This window comes from Pholcus phalangioides, unplaced genomic scaffold, assembly GCF_987345545.1.
Source record: "Pholcus phalangioides strain wild (caught in Gottingen) unplaced genomic scaffold, Ppha-v1.0 ptg000015l_1, whole genome shotgun sequence".
Classification (NCBI taxonomy): Eukaryota; Metazoa; Arthropoda; class Arachnida; order Araneae; family Pholcidae; genus Pholcus; species Pholcus phalangioides.
In genome coordinates this window covers 74,473,121-74,491,347 of record NW_028301608.1, presented here as the reverse complement: position 1 = coordinate 74,491,347, position 18,227 = coordinate 74,473,121, and the positions used below count along the sequence as shown (strand labels likewise).

At 37.2% G+C, this 18,227-nt stretch overlaps 2 protein-coding genes across 5 annotated transcripts in view; one reads left to right on the top strand and one right to left on the bottom strand.

Annotated features, from left to right (window-relative positions):
• Psf2 (DNA replication complex GINS protein PSF2-like protein) overlaps positions 1–18,227 on the top strand; it is a 58,174-nt gene that overhangs the window by 20,954 nt on the left and 18,993 nt on the right. The window lies entirely within an intron of this gene.
• LOC149076670 (histone-lysine N-methyltransferase SETMAR-like) lies at positions 4,661–5,722 on the bottom strand. The gene has a single exon (XM_089242285.1). The coding sequence runs from the start codon at positions 5,720–5,722 to the stop codon at positions 4,661–4,663; it is 1,062 nt and encodes a 353-aa protein (XP_089098411.1).

Below are 18,227 nucleotides of genomic sequence, written 5' to 3'. Positions count from 1 at the left end.
CTAATATTTTTTTCCTCTTTTTTAAGGGGCGCTAGGTATTTCGATCCCCCTCCCAAACTTCAAGTTGTGTGTTTCTGCTTCCAAAAATGCTTAATTAAAGCTGTGGAATTTCTTCGATGTACTTTATGGACCCATAATTGATTTTAAAACAACCTAAACTATATCAATTTATGCAGTTGAATGTCAAAAGACAATATGGAGAACTTAATTTTCATGCTTGAGAAGATATAAATAAAAAGTTGAAATCAATCTTATTGCATGAATGTCCAACTTAAAAGTAGGTCCAGCTAATTACTTCATATTTAATGTCCTGGGCTTCATATAAATACCTCTAAACGAACTCAATATTTCAAAAATCCAGAATTCAATACAGTTTTTAAAATTATTGATGTGACAGAAAACACCCAAATTTTCACATTTCTACAGTAAAATCGGCAATTTTAACACTTTCTATGAACATCACACTTTTTCTGACCCTCAAAGCGATGCTGATGATGATTATGGCATCTATTCAAAACGCCTCATTACTGAGAGTATTGAAAATGCGGCCAACATTTAAGGCATAAATTATTAGGTATACATAAATACATATGCTAACAGGATTAGAGAAGTGACAAACAATTGTAAAGGCATATGTGTTTCTGAAAAGCATTGCTGGGGAACCACGGTAACCAAAGTAAATGTTTGGAAAGTGATTGTTAAGACCCAAAAACTATTGTTGCCTGACAGTTTTTTGCCCATTTGGGGCACTTGCCCTGCTCTGACGAAATTTTAAAGTAGCCTATCGTTCAAGTCGGGTCCCATTTTGTATATATGCGAAATTTGGCGACGATTGATCTAAAATTGTAGATTTGTATAGAGAACAGACACACAGAAAACCAATTTTATATATATAGATTATAATAAATGTGAAAATAGTTTTGTCACATTTTTTTCGCAATGGATTTCTTTTCTCTCCTTTTTTTCACCCAATTTTCGAGTAAATTTTTTTTCTTTAGATTATACTGCTGATGAAAACAGCCACTTAGCAACATACACGATTAGGAAAGGTAAAAGAGGTCAATCTTGTGGGTGTCTAGGTCATCAACGATATGTCTATGTCCCCAATGATTCTGAACACTTTCAACCTGGCAATCAGCTTTTGGGGAAAGATGGTCAAACTGAGTGGAATGTTGAAGATATTTTTGCTCCTTCCACTGATTGGGATCTAAAACAAAACATTTTGAAGGATTTACCAGGTCCATCTTATTACGCTAATAGAGAAATACAAGATGACAGCTGCGTTTGCACTGCTACTAAACCACACATGCACCTCATCCATATTCCTCTAAGGAACTTCTAACGAATCGGTACATGTTGGAATGTGTGTGTGTACATGTAGTAAATCTGACATGAAGTTTGTTTCTGTGTAATGCTTGTTATGTGTGTTGAGGCCATCTGTCTTCACTTTTTCTAACTATGAGTGAAGTGTGATGATTGAGGAGTTTACTGTTGTAAGGCCTGTTGCTCTCTGTGGAAAGACCTTTTTAACAGGCAGATAGGCTCGCATTTGCACCTGCTGTGTTAGCGCTTGGAAACTCTTGATGTTGAAACATATCCACGAGTACAGTGTGTGAGGTTAAGAGAGTGCTTGAAACACAGATGATTTGAGCTTTTATCACTCTTATGTATCTCAGAGGAGCTCTTGGAGCAAAAAATGCTTCTGTTGGTGATCCGTGATCTAAAACTTGGGGGGGGGGGTACCAATTTTCACTGAGACCATGGGTAGAAATAAATTCAGTGGAATTGTGAAATATCTGAGGTTTTACGTAAAATCTAATAGAGCAAATCTACAGTCGGATGAATTTGCTTTAGTTTCATAAAGATAGAATGAGTTCATGAACAACTGTAAGTCATGCTATATTCCAGGTCCTAATCTGATGGTAGATGAACAGCTTTTTTTCCCACAAAGACAAAATGTAGATTCCTTCAATATATGGTTAAGCCAGACAAATTTTAAATTAAGTTCTGGATGATTGTTGATGTTGATTCTAAATACGTGTGTAATGGTTTTTCACATCGTGGAAAATATGAATTATGTACTAATGATATACTACTTTCAGAACATGTTGTAATGAAGATTGCACAACCATACCTTAAGAAAGAATGGAATATTACAATTGCTAGTTTTTTTTTTCTCTTCTGTGAAGCTTGCAGAAAAATTAAAAATGACTGATACTACTCTCATGGGAACCACGAATAAATCCAGACAAGAAGTCCTTAATGTCAAACTCAATGTTCAGTTACACCAAACTCCTAAAAAGAAATTTTATTACAATGGCTGTGTATCAGGGAAAACCTAAAAAAATAATGTCTTGGTTTTGAGCGCCTTTCATCCCTCAATTTAAATTTCAACCAATAAAAAAAAACCCAGAGCTCGTAGAGTTTTATAACTCAACGAAATTCGGGGTAGATATTTTAGATCAGATTGGCACAAAAATATTCTGTGCGATCTCCTTCAAGGTGCTGGTTGATGCAAGTGTTTTATAATATTCTTGTTCTGAGCACAATAAATGCATCGATTTGCTACAAAAAGTTACAAAGAAAAAAATTTCTCAAACTTTTATTTTGCAACTAGCTGACGAATTCCAATCATCCTTCGTCGCAGGTAGATGTTCCTCTCCAGATTTGTCTGAAGACTGACGATGATCAAACAGATAAATTTGCAAAACGCAAACAGTGCTACATGAGCAAATGCAAAAACAAAACATTGATGTTGTGAAGAAAGTGTAAAAATCCAGTTTATGGAAAACATGAAGAAACAAAGCGAAGATTAAATGTAGAAACTACTGAGTAATGTGTATGATCGCTATACACGTTTTATTTCACTGCGAAGTCCCAATATCTATGTTTTCTTTTCTGTAATGCAGTTATTCATATTATAAAAATTATTATAAATTTTAAATATCTGCTCTGTAATATAAAATCACAAACTCAAAAAGGGCCTGTTTCTATGCAACCGAAATTAGGGACTGAAGTGGGTGACGGAAATCTGTTACGATTTTTGGTCAAGTTTTCATTTAACTCTGGCATATATCGGGACCAAGTTATGTGCATGTACCGAGAGGCTCCCACATCCTACAGGGCCCTTTGGCTGGAATAGATGGCGAGCCCCCAAACCAGCTTTACAGGATCCCCTCTGTGGTTAATTTATAGTGTGAAAAATAAAAAAGTGATAAGAATTGTTCCGGACTCGTTCATCCCTGCCCTTGTGGGGGTCATGCCGAGAGGTATGTAGATGTAATTTACAAATAACACCAGTGCTCCCAACACACAGGGTCGGGGTACCCGGGGGGGGGTTGCACATATACCTTCATGGGGAAGTTAAAAGGTTTCATTTCCAGGGCCCTTGATGGATCTCGTTGTTTTCTTGCTGCTTTAACATTGAAAAATTAGCGATAGCGGAAGCCCAAGATATATCCAGTCTGGGGGGGGGGGCCCCATAAAATTTGCGAATTAGTCACGGGTAATTGAAGGACCCTGGATTTTATTCGTTGGTAAAATGGATATAAATGAACATTTGTCGTGGCACTCACAGGGAGGATGGCCAACAAGCTTCCGAGTCAGGGCCCTGGAGATAAATCTCATTCTTTTCTGTTATTTCACATTGTAAAATTTGCAACATCGGTAGCCCGAAATAAAGCCAATCTGAGGGCCCCACTAAAAGTATGCGAATTGGTGTCTCGGGTAATTGGTCGGTGGTCCTGGATTTTATTCGTTGGTAAAATGAATACAAATGAAAATTTTTCATGGCACTCGCAGCGGGGATGACCGAGAATCTTCCAAGTCGGGGGCCCCCCATGTTTACAGGTTTCATTTTGGTGGCCCTGGATGAATCTCATTCTTTTTGTTGTTTAACATTCTAGGTCCCCTACTAAAAATCTGCATATTGGGTCCCTGCTACTGGAATGAACTAGGAATTTTCTGCCATATCAATAATTTAAAAAACTGAATTCTCGATTTTTGAGCTTAGACATAGGGTCAGGTGGGGTAAAATGGTCATAAAAAGAGGTATTTTCATCTTTGAAGAGGTATAACCATATGAATTTTTCAAAAATAAGATATCTTTTGGCTGATATTTTACATTACATTCTTAAAGAGAAGATTACCACATTTTTCAAAAATATTTTTTGAGTGTAACAGTTTTTTTTCAGCAACTTTTTAGACCTCACTTTTATGACCACTTCACCCCATGGGGTGGGGTAAAGTGAGTAGTGCATGGGGTAAAATGGTCATACCAAATAATAATGAAATTTTAAGAAAATTCAGTGGGCATTGAAATTTTATTTAACACATTTATCAAACAATCATTTTATACTTTTAAATTTATAACTTTTAATGTACTCTATGTTCTTTATGGGCATCGTATAATATTTTATCATGTGTATATATTTGTTTATAATTTTTGTTAATTGCATTTTTAATTGGGTTGCTGTATTTTTGAAACATATGACATCCATATTTTTTATGGGCATCTTTTTATCAGCCACCTCGTTGGGCATTTTGCCTGTTGTGGCGTTGTATTTGTATTTGTTAAAACTTGGCTTCATTAGGATCTTCAAATATAAGGGGTGATCAAATGAAAAGGTACGAAACGACACGGTGGGTACAAATGTAGACTTTATTCAAAATATACACCATAGGCCTGAGCACAACGATCCCACTGATGAACAAGCCGCAGGATTCCTTGTTCCCAGAATTCCTGTGGCCGTGACGAGACCCAGTCCTTCACAGCGTCCTTGAGTACGTCGTCCGAGTTGAAGCGCTTCCCTTTCAGGTGTTTCTTCAGTGGACCAAACACATGGAAATCGCAGGGCGACATGTCCGGACTGTAGGGCAGATGGTCCAACGGCTCCCACTTGAACTTGGCCAGTTCCATGTGTGTGACTTTGGAGACGTGTGGGCGCGCGTTATCATGGAGCAGAACCACACCCTTCGTGAGCAGCCCCGGTCTTTTGTTCTTGATGGACCTGCGTAGGCGTCGGAGTGTCTCACAGTACACATCGGAGTTAATGGTTTTTCTGTGCTTGAGGAATTCCACAAGTAGCGGACCTTGAACGTCGAAAAAGACGGTGAGCAACACCTTGCCTGCTGATGGCACGGCTTTGAACTTTTTAGGGGGAGGTGACGCATGCTTCCACTGCATGCTGTACCGCTTTGTCTCTGGCTCATAGTGATGGCACCAGGTCTTATCACCTGTGACGATCCGCTCCATGAAAGCGGGGTCTTCCTGATACCGAAACAGATGTTGCAGTGCTAGCCCCATACGCAGTTCCTTTTGCTGGTCAGTGAGCTGCTTCGGAACCCAAGCGGCACACACCTTCCGATATCGCAACCTGTCGTGAACAATTGTCCACACGGTTCCATAGCTGACATCCACCTTCGCCGCCAACATTCGCAATGTGACACGCCGATCACTTCTCACTAGGTCGTCCACCTTGTCAATGAGATCGCTCGTGATGACAGTGTTTGCCTGGCCCGGTCTCGGGTCATCACCCACGCTCTCACGGCCTGCACGAAAACGGGCACTCCATTTTCTGACAGACTTGTCAGAGACACATTTCTCCCCGTAAACTGTCACCATCCGGTGATGAATAGCTGCCGGTTTCTCACCTTCCGCTGTCAGAAATCGGATAACACCTCGCTGCTCCTCAATCGTCGAATTTTGCAACACGAGCGCCATCTTGTCCTCATACGGACTGCCACATCATTTGGACGCCGCTTTTGATAAGAGCCTCTGCTCTCTCCTGCGCATGCTCCGATCCCATATTTCATTTATGTCCTCATTTTCTGGAAAGGTATAAAAATTCATTATTTATATAGGCTTTTTCAAGATAGTCAACAGATAATAAATCTGTAGATATGCTAGTGCTGGTGGATGTGTCTGGTTGTTATTTCGGAAACATACAGTCATGACTCCTTTCTTTTTTTAGTTATTTAATAGAAGAGAGAGATTTTTACGACATGTTCGGTCGACAGTTGGAGCCAGACTGAACTCCAATACAAGAACGCACTAGATAATGCCTAGCTAGTGAGTGGCATAAAAAATATAATAAAAATATAAAAATTGTACAAGACAAGTAGCGCCACAGTACTCCCCCACGAGTCTGAAGGACGGCATATGGCACAATGTACAAAATATGATAATATAGTTACGACTATATGACAACATAGTTACGGCAACTAATATGACATTGACATGTGCAAAAAAAATTTGTTCGAAAAATTGCAAAAAATACGCAATACGGAAATGTTTTCAAAAAGTAATGAAATATTCATATGCACAATTAATAGTCGAGCAAAAAATAAATTACAAATGATAAAAAAATGAGTAAATGTATGTATATGCAAAAACGATTACTAGAATAGATAATAGACGTATATACATATAAGAAAATTGAAAATTTGCAAAACATAATATTAATTTCAAAAAATATGCAAATAAGAATAATATCAAGGAATTCTTATACGAACCGTACGCCCTGATAGAGTTACATAAGGCTGTTTCGGTTCAGTGAATTGCTCATTAAAAGTGCAATCAAGCAAAAATGCTGGTTTCAATCTGTCTATTGAGATTTTCGTTAGTTTGCCTTTCATGTTCACTGCATATACTTTTGGAGATCGTTCAATCACTTCATATGGCCCGTGTCAAGCCGCACGAACACATGGGAAGAAACAGCAAGTTCTTTATGAGCGAAAACGTTGTGAGTCCCATGCCTTGAACTTTGGATCGGACGTAACGTGTTTATGTGATCTCGTAGAGCACGTAGAAATTCCGGCTGTGTTGGCTGAGGATCTGAACTACGGAAGAATTCACCAGGTAGGCGCAATGGTGATCCGTAAACCATCTCTGCAGCAGAAGTGTTGATGTCCGGTTTGATGCTGGCTCGGATGGACAGAAGTATGGTAGGTAACACTTCAGTCCAACGTTCCGTGGCATGGCAGCGTATGGCACCTTTGAGCTGCCGGTGGAACCTTTCAACGATGCCATTAGAGGACGGATGATACGCTGTCGTGCGTGTTTTCTGAGTTCCAAAAAAACGAACGAATGCGCGAAACAAATCACTTTCGAATTGTCTCCCTTGATCGGTGGTAACCGATTCCGGAACTCCGAATCTGCTGATCCAACCAGAGTAGAATGTCTCGACAACAGTTTCGGCTTTTTGGTTTTTTATCGGGAAAGCCTCTACCCACCTGGTGTATCGATCCACACAGGTAAGGCAGTAGGTGAAACCCAGAGAAGGAGGAAGAGGACCAACAATGTCGATGTGTGAGAATCTGCATTGAGGCAAAGGGTATGCACCGATGGAAGATCGAGTGTGACGATGCACTTTTGAACGTTGACACTCGATGCACGCCCTGGTCCATTGCGTGACATCCTTGCATATTGAGCTCCACACAAATCGTTGACGAATAAGGTCCACAGTTGATTTAACGCCTGGATGGGCGAGGTTATGAAGGACTGTAAACACGTGATACCAGTGTTTTTCTGGCACGTAGGGACGGATAATTCCAGTGGATAAATCACAAAAAAGTACCCTGAGGACCAAATTTTATATGTTTTATATCGAGCACCCCACCTGGTTGTCAGAGGGCCGTTAATTTGGCGTCTGTACTCTGTGAAGTAGCAATAGCTGCGTAAGCAACCGAGTCAGGTAAATTAATTTCGGATAATCTGGAAGAAGCATCCGCTACAACATTTTGCTCACCCTGAATGTAACGAATGTCCGTAGAAAATTGTGATATATACTCTAAATGACGACGTTGTCTGGGAGAGCTGTTATCATTGACTTTGTGAAAAACATAACTCAGAGGCCTATGATCACTGTAGATCGTAAATGGTCTGCCTTCTAACATGTGTCTGAAATGTTTAATAGAACTATAAACAGCAAGCAACTCGCAATCATAAGTACTATAGTTCTTTTCAGTTGTCGTTAACTTTCGAGAAAGAAATGAGAGTGGTTCGACGACACCATCGGAAGTTTGTTGTAAAACAGCTCCGAGAGCGAAATCTGATGCGTCGACTGTCAACGAAAGATGAGCATCATGTTTAGGATGAGCCAAAAGTGTGACGTTGGTAATAGCATGTTTACACGTTTCGAAAGCAGCAATAGTTTCCCCCGACCAGGCGATGAGAGATTTATCTTTTTTCTTCTTTCCTTTGCACAAATCGTGTAAGGGAGCCTGGTCAGATGCTGCGTTGTTTAAGAAACGGTGGTAAAAGTTGAGAATTGCTAGAAATCTTCGAAGTTCATCAACCGTTTTTGGTTGCGGGTAATTACGAAGAATGTCAACTTTTTCAGGCAAAGGAGAAATGCCGTTGCTGTTAACCAAAAATCCTAAGAACTCTATCTCATATTTCCCAAATATGCATTTATCAGGATTAAGAATGATACCAAAACTGTTTAAACGTTCAAAAACTAATTCTAGATCGTTAAAATGTTCTTCTTCTGTTGCTGATGCAACTAGTACGTCATCTAAATATGCATAACAGTTCAAGTCTCTTAAGACAATATCTATGAATCGTTGAAATGATTGTGCCGCGTTAGACAATCCAAAACACATATATAAGTACTCATAAAGTCCGAATGGGGTAATAATGGTAGTTTTTTCAACAGACTCAGGATCTAAAGGTATCTGATGATAAGCCTTAACCAAGTCCAATTTAGAAAAAATGTTTTTTCCCTGCAGACCGTAATTGAAATCATGAACATGTGGTATAGGATATCTGTCAGGACAAGTTATAGAATTAAGTTTTCTGTAATCCCCACATAAACGGTATTCTCCATTACGTTTAGGAACAATGTGTATCGGGCTTGCCCATGGACTTTTTGAAGGTCTCAGTATGCCCTGATCCATTAGCGATTGAACTTCACGCTTTGCAATAGCAAGTTTTTCTGGAGAAAGTCTGCAGGCTTTGGTAAAGACAGGAGAACCTTTAGTAGTAATGCAATGTGTAACGCAGTGGTTTTAAGTAGCCCCAAGCATAGAAGGATTCGTTAGATTAGGAAATTTAGATAAAATTTTCAAGTAGGGTGAATCTCCACTAATGGTCTTTAAGCCTAATGTAGGGCAACTGGCATTGCTACATTTGATTGAAAGTGAAGTCAAACTGTCAGTCAAACGAGACTTTTTTACATCAACTAATAGACCATAATGTTCTAAAAAATCAGCACCTAATATCGGGCGATTAACATCAGCTATAACGAAGGACCATCTAAACAGTCTGCGTAACCCTAAATCCACTGATAAAGATTTGCAACCATACGTAGAAATTTTAGTATCGTTAGCTGCGTATAGTGAAAAGTTTGTATCTCGTGGGAAAACCGAAATGCTAGCCCCTGTGTCCACTAAAAAACCAGTACCAGATTTTCGATCATGAACAAAAAGGCGAACTAAACGCCGGCCATCACTTGCTGTCGCCAAAACAGATGGGCCGGTTAGTTTTCCGACCAATCACAGGGTTTAATGCATTTTGATGCTTTCCTACCGAATTTGAAATGATACCAACATAAGGTTTACGTTTGGGTGTACCATCACCACTAGACCTCTCTCTAGACCGAGAATTTGAACTAGCTCTTCCCTTCTTGCTAAAATTTTTCTCTCTATAGCGGGATAAGCGGTCAACAGCAGTGGTCAAAGTCGAAATTTGACTTTGAAGTGATTGCAAGCTGATGGTTTCGTTAGGGCTGACCTCAGAAATAGTCTGTGTGTGCTCAGTGACTTCTGTAATTTTATCTGCCATTTCTGCTGAATCCGGCAACGTATCCTTACTAACAGAAAGTATCTGCTGTGTATGGATAGGCAAACGTTGTAACCAAAGGGTTTTAAGCACTTCATCTGAAATTTTCTTGTCAGCTAATGTATGCATCTCATGCAACAACTGAGATGGTCGCTTATCCCCAAGAGTGAGCTCTTGGAGTAGAACTCGTAAGCGGGAAGTTTCCGACAGTGAAAACTGTTGACAAATGCGTGTTTTTAACTGGTTGTAAGAATCATCTGTAACAGGAGCTCTGATCAAATCGCTAACATATGACACCACTTCGACATCTAGAGCTGTCCCAACACAGTGAAATTGCATTTTAGGATCAGTAATTCTGGCTATTTTAAAGTTCGATTCAATCTGAAGAAACCAAAGATCGACATCGGATTTCCAAATCAAAGGCGCGCGAAAAGAAACACGCGAAAGTTCTAATTCAGAAGTCATACCTGTTTCGGTAGCGTTCGGCATATCCAAAAAAAGTTCAGCACAATCCAGGAAGAGAATTAAGGAGACGCCCCCTCAATCAGTCAGCAAACGCACCACACACAGGGGGGGAAAAAATGCAGCAAGTCGCATATTACGAAGCGAGAAAGAGTAGTTTCGTCTGCTCGTTCGTGGCTGTCAAACATCTGCTTTACCCGGGTCACCAGTTCTGTAGAGATGCTAGTGCTGGTGGATGTGTCTGGTTGTTATTTCGGAAACATACAGTCATGACTCCTTTCTTTTTTTAGTTATTTAATAGAAGAGAGAGAGATTTTTACGACATGTTCGGTCGACACTTGGAGCCAGACTGAACTCCAATGCAAGAACACACTAGATAATGCCTAGCTAGTGAGTGGCATAAAAAATATAATAAAAATATAAAAAATTGTACAAGACAAGTAGCGCCACAAATCCTTATCAATCACTTGTCTGATAATTTGCATAATTGGTTTTTGTTCTCTTCATAATAAACCAGCACCCACACGCACAGCCTTCTGACATCTTTCATATAGTTTGAATAGTTATAGATTTGCCTCAGATCTTCAGGAAATTTTTCTTTGGCTATGGGAGTTTAATGAAATTTTCGCATATTTCTATTTTATGGCAGTCAAAGTTCAACTATTTCCTATAATTAAGGTTTCTCCTGTGCCATTCTGAACATGTTTTCATTTTGCCTTTGACTTCTGTATTACCCTTTCGCTTACAGCTTAGGTTAACGAGGGCAAGGTAGCTAGTATATGGCTCGTTTCAAGTCTTTCATCAGACACAACACTGATATTAACTAATCTTGACACTTCTTCACCTTCTATGTTCAAGTCAGCCATTCATGAAGTTGATTCTGGGGTCATTCCGTGTCAAGTCAACACAGTGATTTTACTCCCCATCTCAGATTTTGATGAAACTTGGCACAGAGGTAGCCTACATGTAGATAAAGAAAACTACCCAATTTCATTAAAACACGTCAACCCATTTTGAAAATATGGCGATGTGAAGTTGTCAAAATTCACCAAAAAACACCTATGGCCATAATTTCAAATTGCTGTTGCAACTCTCCTAATTAAGCTAAAATGATGGGACAGGTGTCATTTTGCAGCATTTTTTATGGGCTTTCCTATGATATACAACATAACATGAGTTTGAGATAAAATGTTTTTTTTTAATTTAAATTAAAATTTAAATTTTGAATTTATCAAAAAGCACATCTTCAAAAATTTTCAAAAAATTATATACACCACTTCACATTATTGTTAACTAATTCCCTAAGTATGAAAGTGGGACTGTCATGGGTTTACTACTTTATAAAATTTCAAAAATACATTTTCACTAAAAAAATTGACATTTTTGTAAAATTTATAGATTTAAGTGGAAATATACATAACTTACCCATAAATAAATCTTTAGTCTTTATTCTTAATATATCTATGTACACATTGAAATTTACTCTTAACACATACATTCAAATGTCACTTGCCAAACCTGATACAAACAGTATATTTTTTAAGATTTACACTGTCTTTTTGAACGCTTCATTTGTTTTTACAGTATCATCCCCAGGAATTTGATATATTCTTCCTGTTGGTGTTACTGGGTTTACTTTACAAAGAACATCATTTACAGATACCCACAGAATATCGGGTTTTGTAGGATATGCATAAGACAGTGATGGGCCAGCTGGGTGAAGGAAAGTAGCTTTAACTTCATCAAGACCTTCGTCTTTTGTTAAAACATAAGCTAGCCACCATTTCCTGTCATAGATGGCAGTAACATATCCATGAATATCTCTTAAAGCCAGTTTTTCCGGAGATTTTGTGACTGTTTCAACAGTAGATTCTGTTGTACCTGAAAAAGTTTTTACTAATATTTTTGATGTACTTGATGCTATTGGTATAAAGGCATGTAACCTCTGTGTTCCTTTGATGGTAACAGATTGACTAAAAGCGTTGTTCTAGAAATCTTTCAGTTTCAATGTACTCTTCTTGTGTTGAAAATTTAAAGTGTACAGATGTAATGTTTCTAACTACCCAATCAAAAAGTTGTTGTGGAGTAAGAATTTGGTTCTCATATGGCCTCTGCAGACTTGCTTTTGTTACTAATCTCTTAACAGTGCCACCAACACCATCGCAAGGTCCTTTTCCATGTGCAGAGGCAAAAAAATGCCATTCTGTATCGATGCCAAAATCTTCTTTGTGGAAACATAAGTTTATAAAATTCTTTTTATTCTTGTACTGGGCTGCACTGCCATCCGAAAAGTAATATATCTTCTGTACAGTTTGAAATTTGGTTTTTAAAAATTGAATTAGCTTTTTTTGAAAACAGTAAACTGCTATTGTGTTATGCTCTAGACAATTAGAAATTATGACATAGCTCATATGCTCTGTTTTCTTCTCTCCTTTGTAATACATTACAAAGGGGTGCACTGTTTCATGATCACTTGACCAATGATAACTCTGGGCCTCATCTTGGATCACAAAAGTGTAATTCTCAGAGAAGTCACATGTAACAACATATTCACCCTCATTCAAGTTTTCCTTGACTTCATTTACAAAAGAGCTTTGCTTCTTAGCTAGAAAATCATGGAGTATCAGTGTGGTCAATTTCTCAGAAAATAATTCTATAAACTTTGATGAGGTCTTCTGTATGGTTTCTAAGTTACATCTGTCTACTGAAACCCATTGTCGAAAAGTGATATTCTCAACCGTGTTATTATCAAATGAATTTTGTAGTGTACTTTTTATTGGGTCATTTCCTGGGCAAGAACTACAGTTTCCCATAATGCAATGAATTGATGCTGGGCTGCACAGCATTTTTGCCAAACAGTGTTTATAAGAGGCCAATTCTCTATTGGTTAACATACCGAGCTTAGCATTTTCTATCATAAGTTTGACATTTTGATGTGTAGTGTAAACACATACTGAGTGTGTTCCACTGTGTCCTGCTAAAATGCAGTGTTTTGGGCACAGTTCTGCAAATTTAGAAAACCCTATCTTTATTTCTTGAAATTTATCTTTGAAAATTTTACATGCTTCTTTTAAATTGCACAAAATAAGTCTTTTAGATATTACTGTTTTATCTCCATTCTCCCCCTTCACAGTTACACAGTCTTTCTTTCCTGGCATTACTCTACTTATTACATCATTTTCATAAAAAGAATCTACTGTTTGCACAACTTCTTGTGACAAATTTTTTCCCGGTTTTCGGTCAGGACTTTCTAATGTACCTCTTTCCTTCAAAAGCGCTCTTTCCTTCCTTTTCGCCTGGCGTACCATGTAGTTAGGAGCATTGAATTCGCGCATTATTTTTCTTATACTCCAAGATTCAGGAAAACAAAAGTCAGTAGCATTACTTTCTTTTTCCTACTACTAGAGGAAAAGCTAGCTTTCAGATTAGCAATAACAGATTGTTCCAGTGACTCACATTCATTTTCTGAGGAATCCTCTGCATTAGCAAATAGTTGTTTTTTAAGTGCTAACCCAATGCTTTTAAATTTTTTGGTTGAATACTTCTTCATCTGAAGTTTTGTACTACGCACAGGGGACTCTCCTAATTCCTGGGGAGATGTATTTAGTGTCTGCACAACAGCTGAAGGTGAAGGAACATAGCTTGTTTCATCATCCGAAAGTTTTCTGCAATCATTTTTTCCTTGCATATTTTTCAATGAACCAATCTGCTTCCTACAATTATCACAAATTTTTGATATCTTTGGCATATCAGGAAACATACCACACATCCATTGAGGCACATTTCTTAGTCTCCTTATGTTTTTCACAGAATGATTGTTTTTTAAAGGATTGCAACATTGTAGTGTCTGATATCTTTCTTTCTCCATTGTATAATATCACACAGATCTCAATTAAAATATAGAAAAAAGTTTCTGAAGAGAACACTAAGAAAATATACTGAAATAATATTTTTTTTTCACTAATACCAACACCTCACAAAATATTAACATTTAAAAAAGAAACATATTACCATCACATTAAATCACCAACAACATTCACATCCAACTGCCACTGAATCAGTATGAAGACTGATCAGTCTGCCTATGCCCACAGGCAGTTGGACTGGTTTAAAGTGGTTTAAACCAGTTAAACCATAAAATTATCACCCATCATAGTCACTAGTTGCATTTTAAACACATTAAAAATAAATTTATGAAAAAAGTGAAAATTTATTTATGGGTAAGTTATGTATATTTCTGCTTAAATCTATAAATTTTACAAAAATGTCAATTTTTTTAGTAAAATATATATTTTTGAAATTTTATAAAGTTGTGAACCCATGACAGTCCCACTTTCATACTTAGGGAATTAATTAACAATAATGTGAAGTGTTGAATATAATTTTTTGAAAAATTTTGAATATGCGCTTTTTGATAAATTCAAAATTTAAATTTAAAAAAAAACATTTCATCTCAAACCCATATTGTGTTGCATATCATAGGAAAGCCCATAGAAAATGCTGCAAAACAACACCTGTCCCATCATTTTAGCTTAATTAGGAGAGTTGCTACAGCAATTTGAAATTATGGCTGTGGGGTGTTTTTTAGTGAATTTTGACAACTTCACATCGCCATATTTTCAAAATGGGATGGCATATTTTAATGAAATTGGGTAGTTTTCTTTATCTACATGTAGGCTACCTCTGTGCCAAGTTTAGTTTCATCAAAATCTGAGATGGTGAGTTAAAACTTATATAAAAATTGTGTTGATTTCACATGAAATGACCCTCTGTATCTTTATTTTACTTGATCGTGAATTGTGAACATCTATGTATATACAAAAGGGTGAGGGTTGTTCACATTGAGCAAGAGATTTCAAGCCTTCAATACCACTCTCCTTTGCATGTCAACCATGATTTTCTTCTACAATCCTTTTTTTTTTTAACTTGTTAATGATCCATCTTCTTTAAGAGTGATATGGAATCTTCAACTCGTGTTTTTGCAGCTGACATGATACTCTGATGCTCTTTCCAACAGCTAGCAATACCAATGGAAGGATGTCAGAGTACTGTTGTATATTCTTTTCACATATAGGTTCAAACACCTACTTTCCAAGCTCATGTTTGCTCTGGAAAAGAAAAAAAATGAACTGTAAAAAATAAATTAAGTAAAAAAACTATCAAGTAAAAAAAATTCTTAAAAGTTCAATTATATGTTAGGCAAAATAGCTCCTAACAACTAAGTGTTAGTTAAGCCTAATGCTATGACCATTGTACCCCACGTTGCTTAATTTACTATAAAATATGAAATATAATGATTACAACTTACCAATGAATGAAATAATGTTCTTGAGACACTACTGGAGTGCCCTGCACAGCCAATCTATAAAAAGTTTGAGAAACTAAAATGGTAGAGAGAAGTTATTCAGGCACTCAAAGAATGGAACCCGAGCTTGAACAATAAAAAAAACTGTTTATTGCCACTGTTGCTTGGCATAAAATTTTAAGTGAAAAACTTTGCTGCTGGCAAGTGAAAGTTAAAACAAATTTGGTAACAGTATGAATTGAAATTCTGAAGTTATGCCATTTTATGTTCAGTATGATCATTTTACCCCACCTGATCCTACGAATCCCAGAAAATTAAGTTTAAAATAATTAGCCAAACCTACTTTTGAGTTGAATATCCATGAAATAGCATTGATTTAAACTTTTTATTTGTACCTTAAGTGGGAAAATTAATGTCTCAGTATTGTCTTCTAATATTCAACTGCATAAATTTATATAGTTTAGTATGTTTTAAAATTATCTATGGACCCGTAAAGTACATCGAAGAAATTCCACAGTTTTAATTAATCATTTTTTGAAGCAGGAACAGGCATATGGATAACTTGAAGTTCAGGGGGGGGGGGGGGGGATCGAAATACCTAGCGCGTCTTAAAAAAAATATATATTATTTATAAATAAATATATATATTAATTTCTGAATTTCTTTAACCAACCGATGGATCTGCACGTAGATATACGTGTAAAAATGTCTGCGTCAAAAAAGGTTCTGAACGTGAAAAACCGATTTTCCTTTCCCGTTCAACGTCTTTGTTGAAACATGACAATGATGGTTCAGCACACGCCTCTCTCATTTCTTCGCACAAACACTCCCAAAGCCATTGGGCTCCCCACGGTACTGAGCGAGAATCGCTGTCGCCACATGTGTGTGGTCAACTCGGAAAGTCAATTATCCTTTGCGGCTTATAGCATTGTATGTATATAATTCACATTTATGTGTAAATCCAGGTTATTTAGAAAAAGAGAAGAGATGCTCTATTTTCTTTTTTCCTTTACAAATATTCTCCTAGATTTCAAAACAGACTCGTTCTGAGCTTATTTAGACATTCTTAATACTATTGTATTTGAATGTAAGAGAAAAATTCTTTTTTCTTCTTTTTTAGAAGCGAAATCTCACGCTGTACGTTATCAACCGTAGTACAATGAGGGTATGTTGTTCCGCGAAAATTGTAGACATCTCTGTGACGATCGGGGCAGTACAAAGAATCAAATCTCACAAAGAGTCCTCATTGTCCTGCTGTGCGTACGGGGTGAAGGAAAAATAGCCAGAACGTTTTCAAAGCTATTTTAATCCTGGAGACCAAGCATTTTTGAAGTGGTTTTGTGCCAACACCTTGAACCGCCAGTCGGTTAAATATAGATTTGTTTCTTTCATGAGTCGCGCTGGAAGTCGTCATATTGGTTAACTTGGACACTATTTGTATGTCCCTCATAAAGAGATATCACGTGATCCAAAAAGAGCCTCAATAAAGAAAACACGGGCAGCGCCAAGTATTATAGCTAGTAAATAATAAATTACATGAAATCAAGCCCACAACTGGCCATTGATGTTCCAGAACCAACTGCAAAGAGGGAGTTCTGCTTACCTGGTTGTGCAAAGGACAGTCTCCTCACATAATCATTCTTTTAGAATGAGGGAGTTAACCAGAGTGTTCCAATGTCAAAATCCATTGACCATGTTTTTACTTGTTCACATCATCGTCATCATTTTATGACCGCTTTTGGTTAATCACCTTTTACTTTGTGACATTTCATCTGGCAATTGCAATGCATCTCATTTTTGAGTTCATCAAGGTCATTGGTTTTTACAATCTAAGTTGTGTTACGTTTCGTGCATAGTTTTTACCGTACATGGTTTTTCTTTCCTGATATGACAAGAAAATTTTTATCTTACTTTTGATTGGTCATTTGTTTTGATGCAGTTTGACCAAATTGATTCTTATGTCACAAAAACCAGAATCCAATTCATTCATCACATTATAAATTCTCTTGGCATAAAGATTATATTGTTATCATATGCTGATCCCCAAAGCAGAATGTTTTGCATTGTTCTGCAACTAGCCCTCATCTGACTGAAAATGTTCTGCAGTAAAAATTTCTCCATAATAGTGTTTTCTACATTTCTCTCAAAATTCTTCCAGATTGTTCTGCAGTGACACTGATTGTTCTGCAACGTACGTCACAGATTTCAGCATATTCTGCTTTGGGGATGTGGATATGGATAGAAATAAAAACGAGTACAGTCAATAAGTACAATAATACAAGTACACTTGGAATTCGTGGATTTCTTATTGTCACAGTTTTCATATTCACAATCTCTTTCCCAGTTGTCTGAAAAACACTGTTACAGTGTTAATTTTTGTATTTCAACAAAATATTAATTAAAGAACAATTGAAAACTTTGGACTATGAAAACACTTTTCCAGGATTGGTTTTAAATTGTTTCTACCTGGTAGAAGACAGATACTTTGACCGTAAAGACATGTTATCCAAAGTTCTTTGGATACTGGATAATGTCCCTGAACACCATGATACTCTATATGCCTTCTAATGCGACATTTAGTGGTTTGATCGAATGTTATGCGAACATTTATGACTCGCTATACACATTTACTCAATGATTGTGTAGGCGATCAAAGAAGATGCGAATGCGCGAAACATC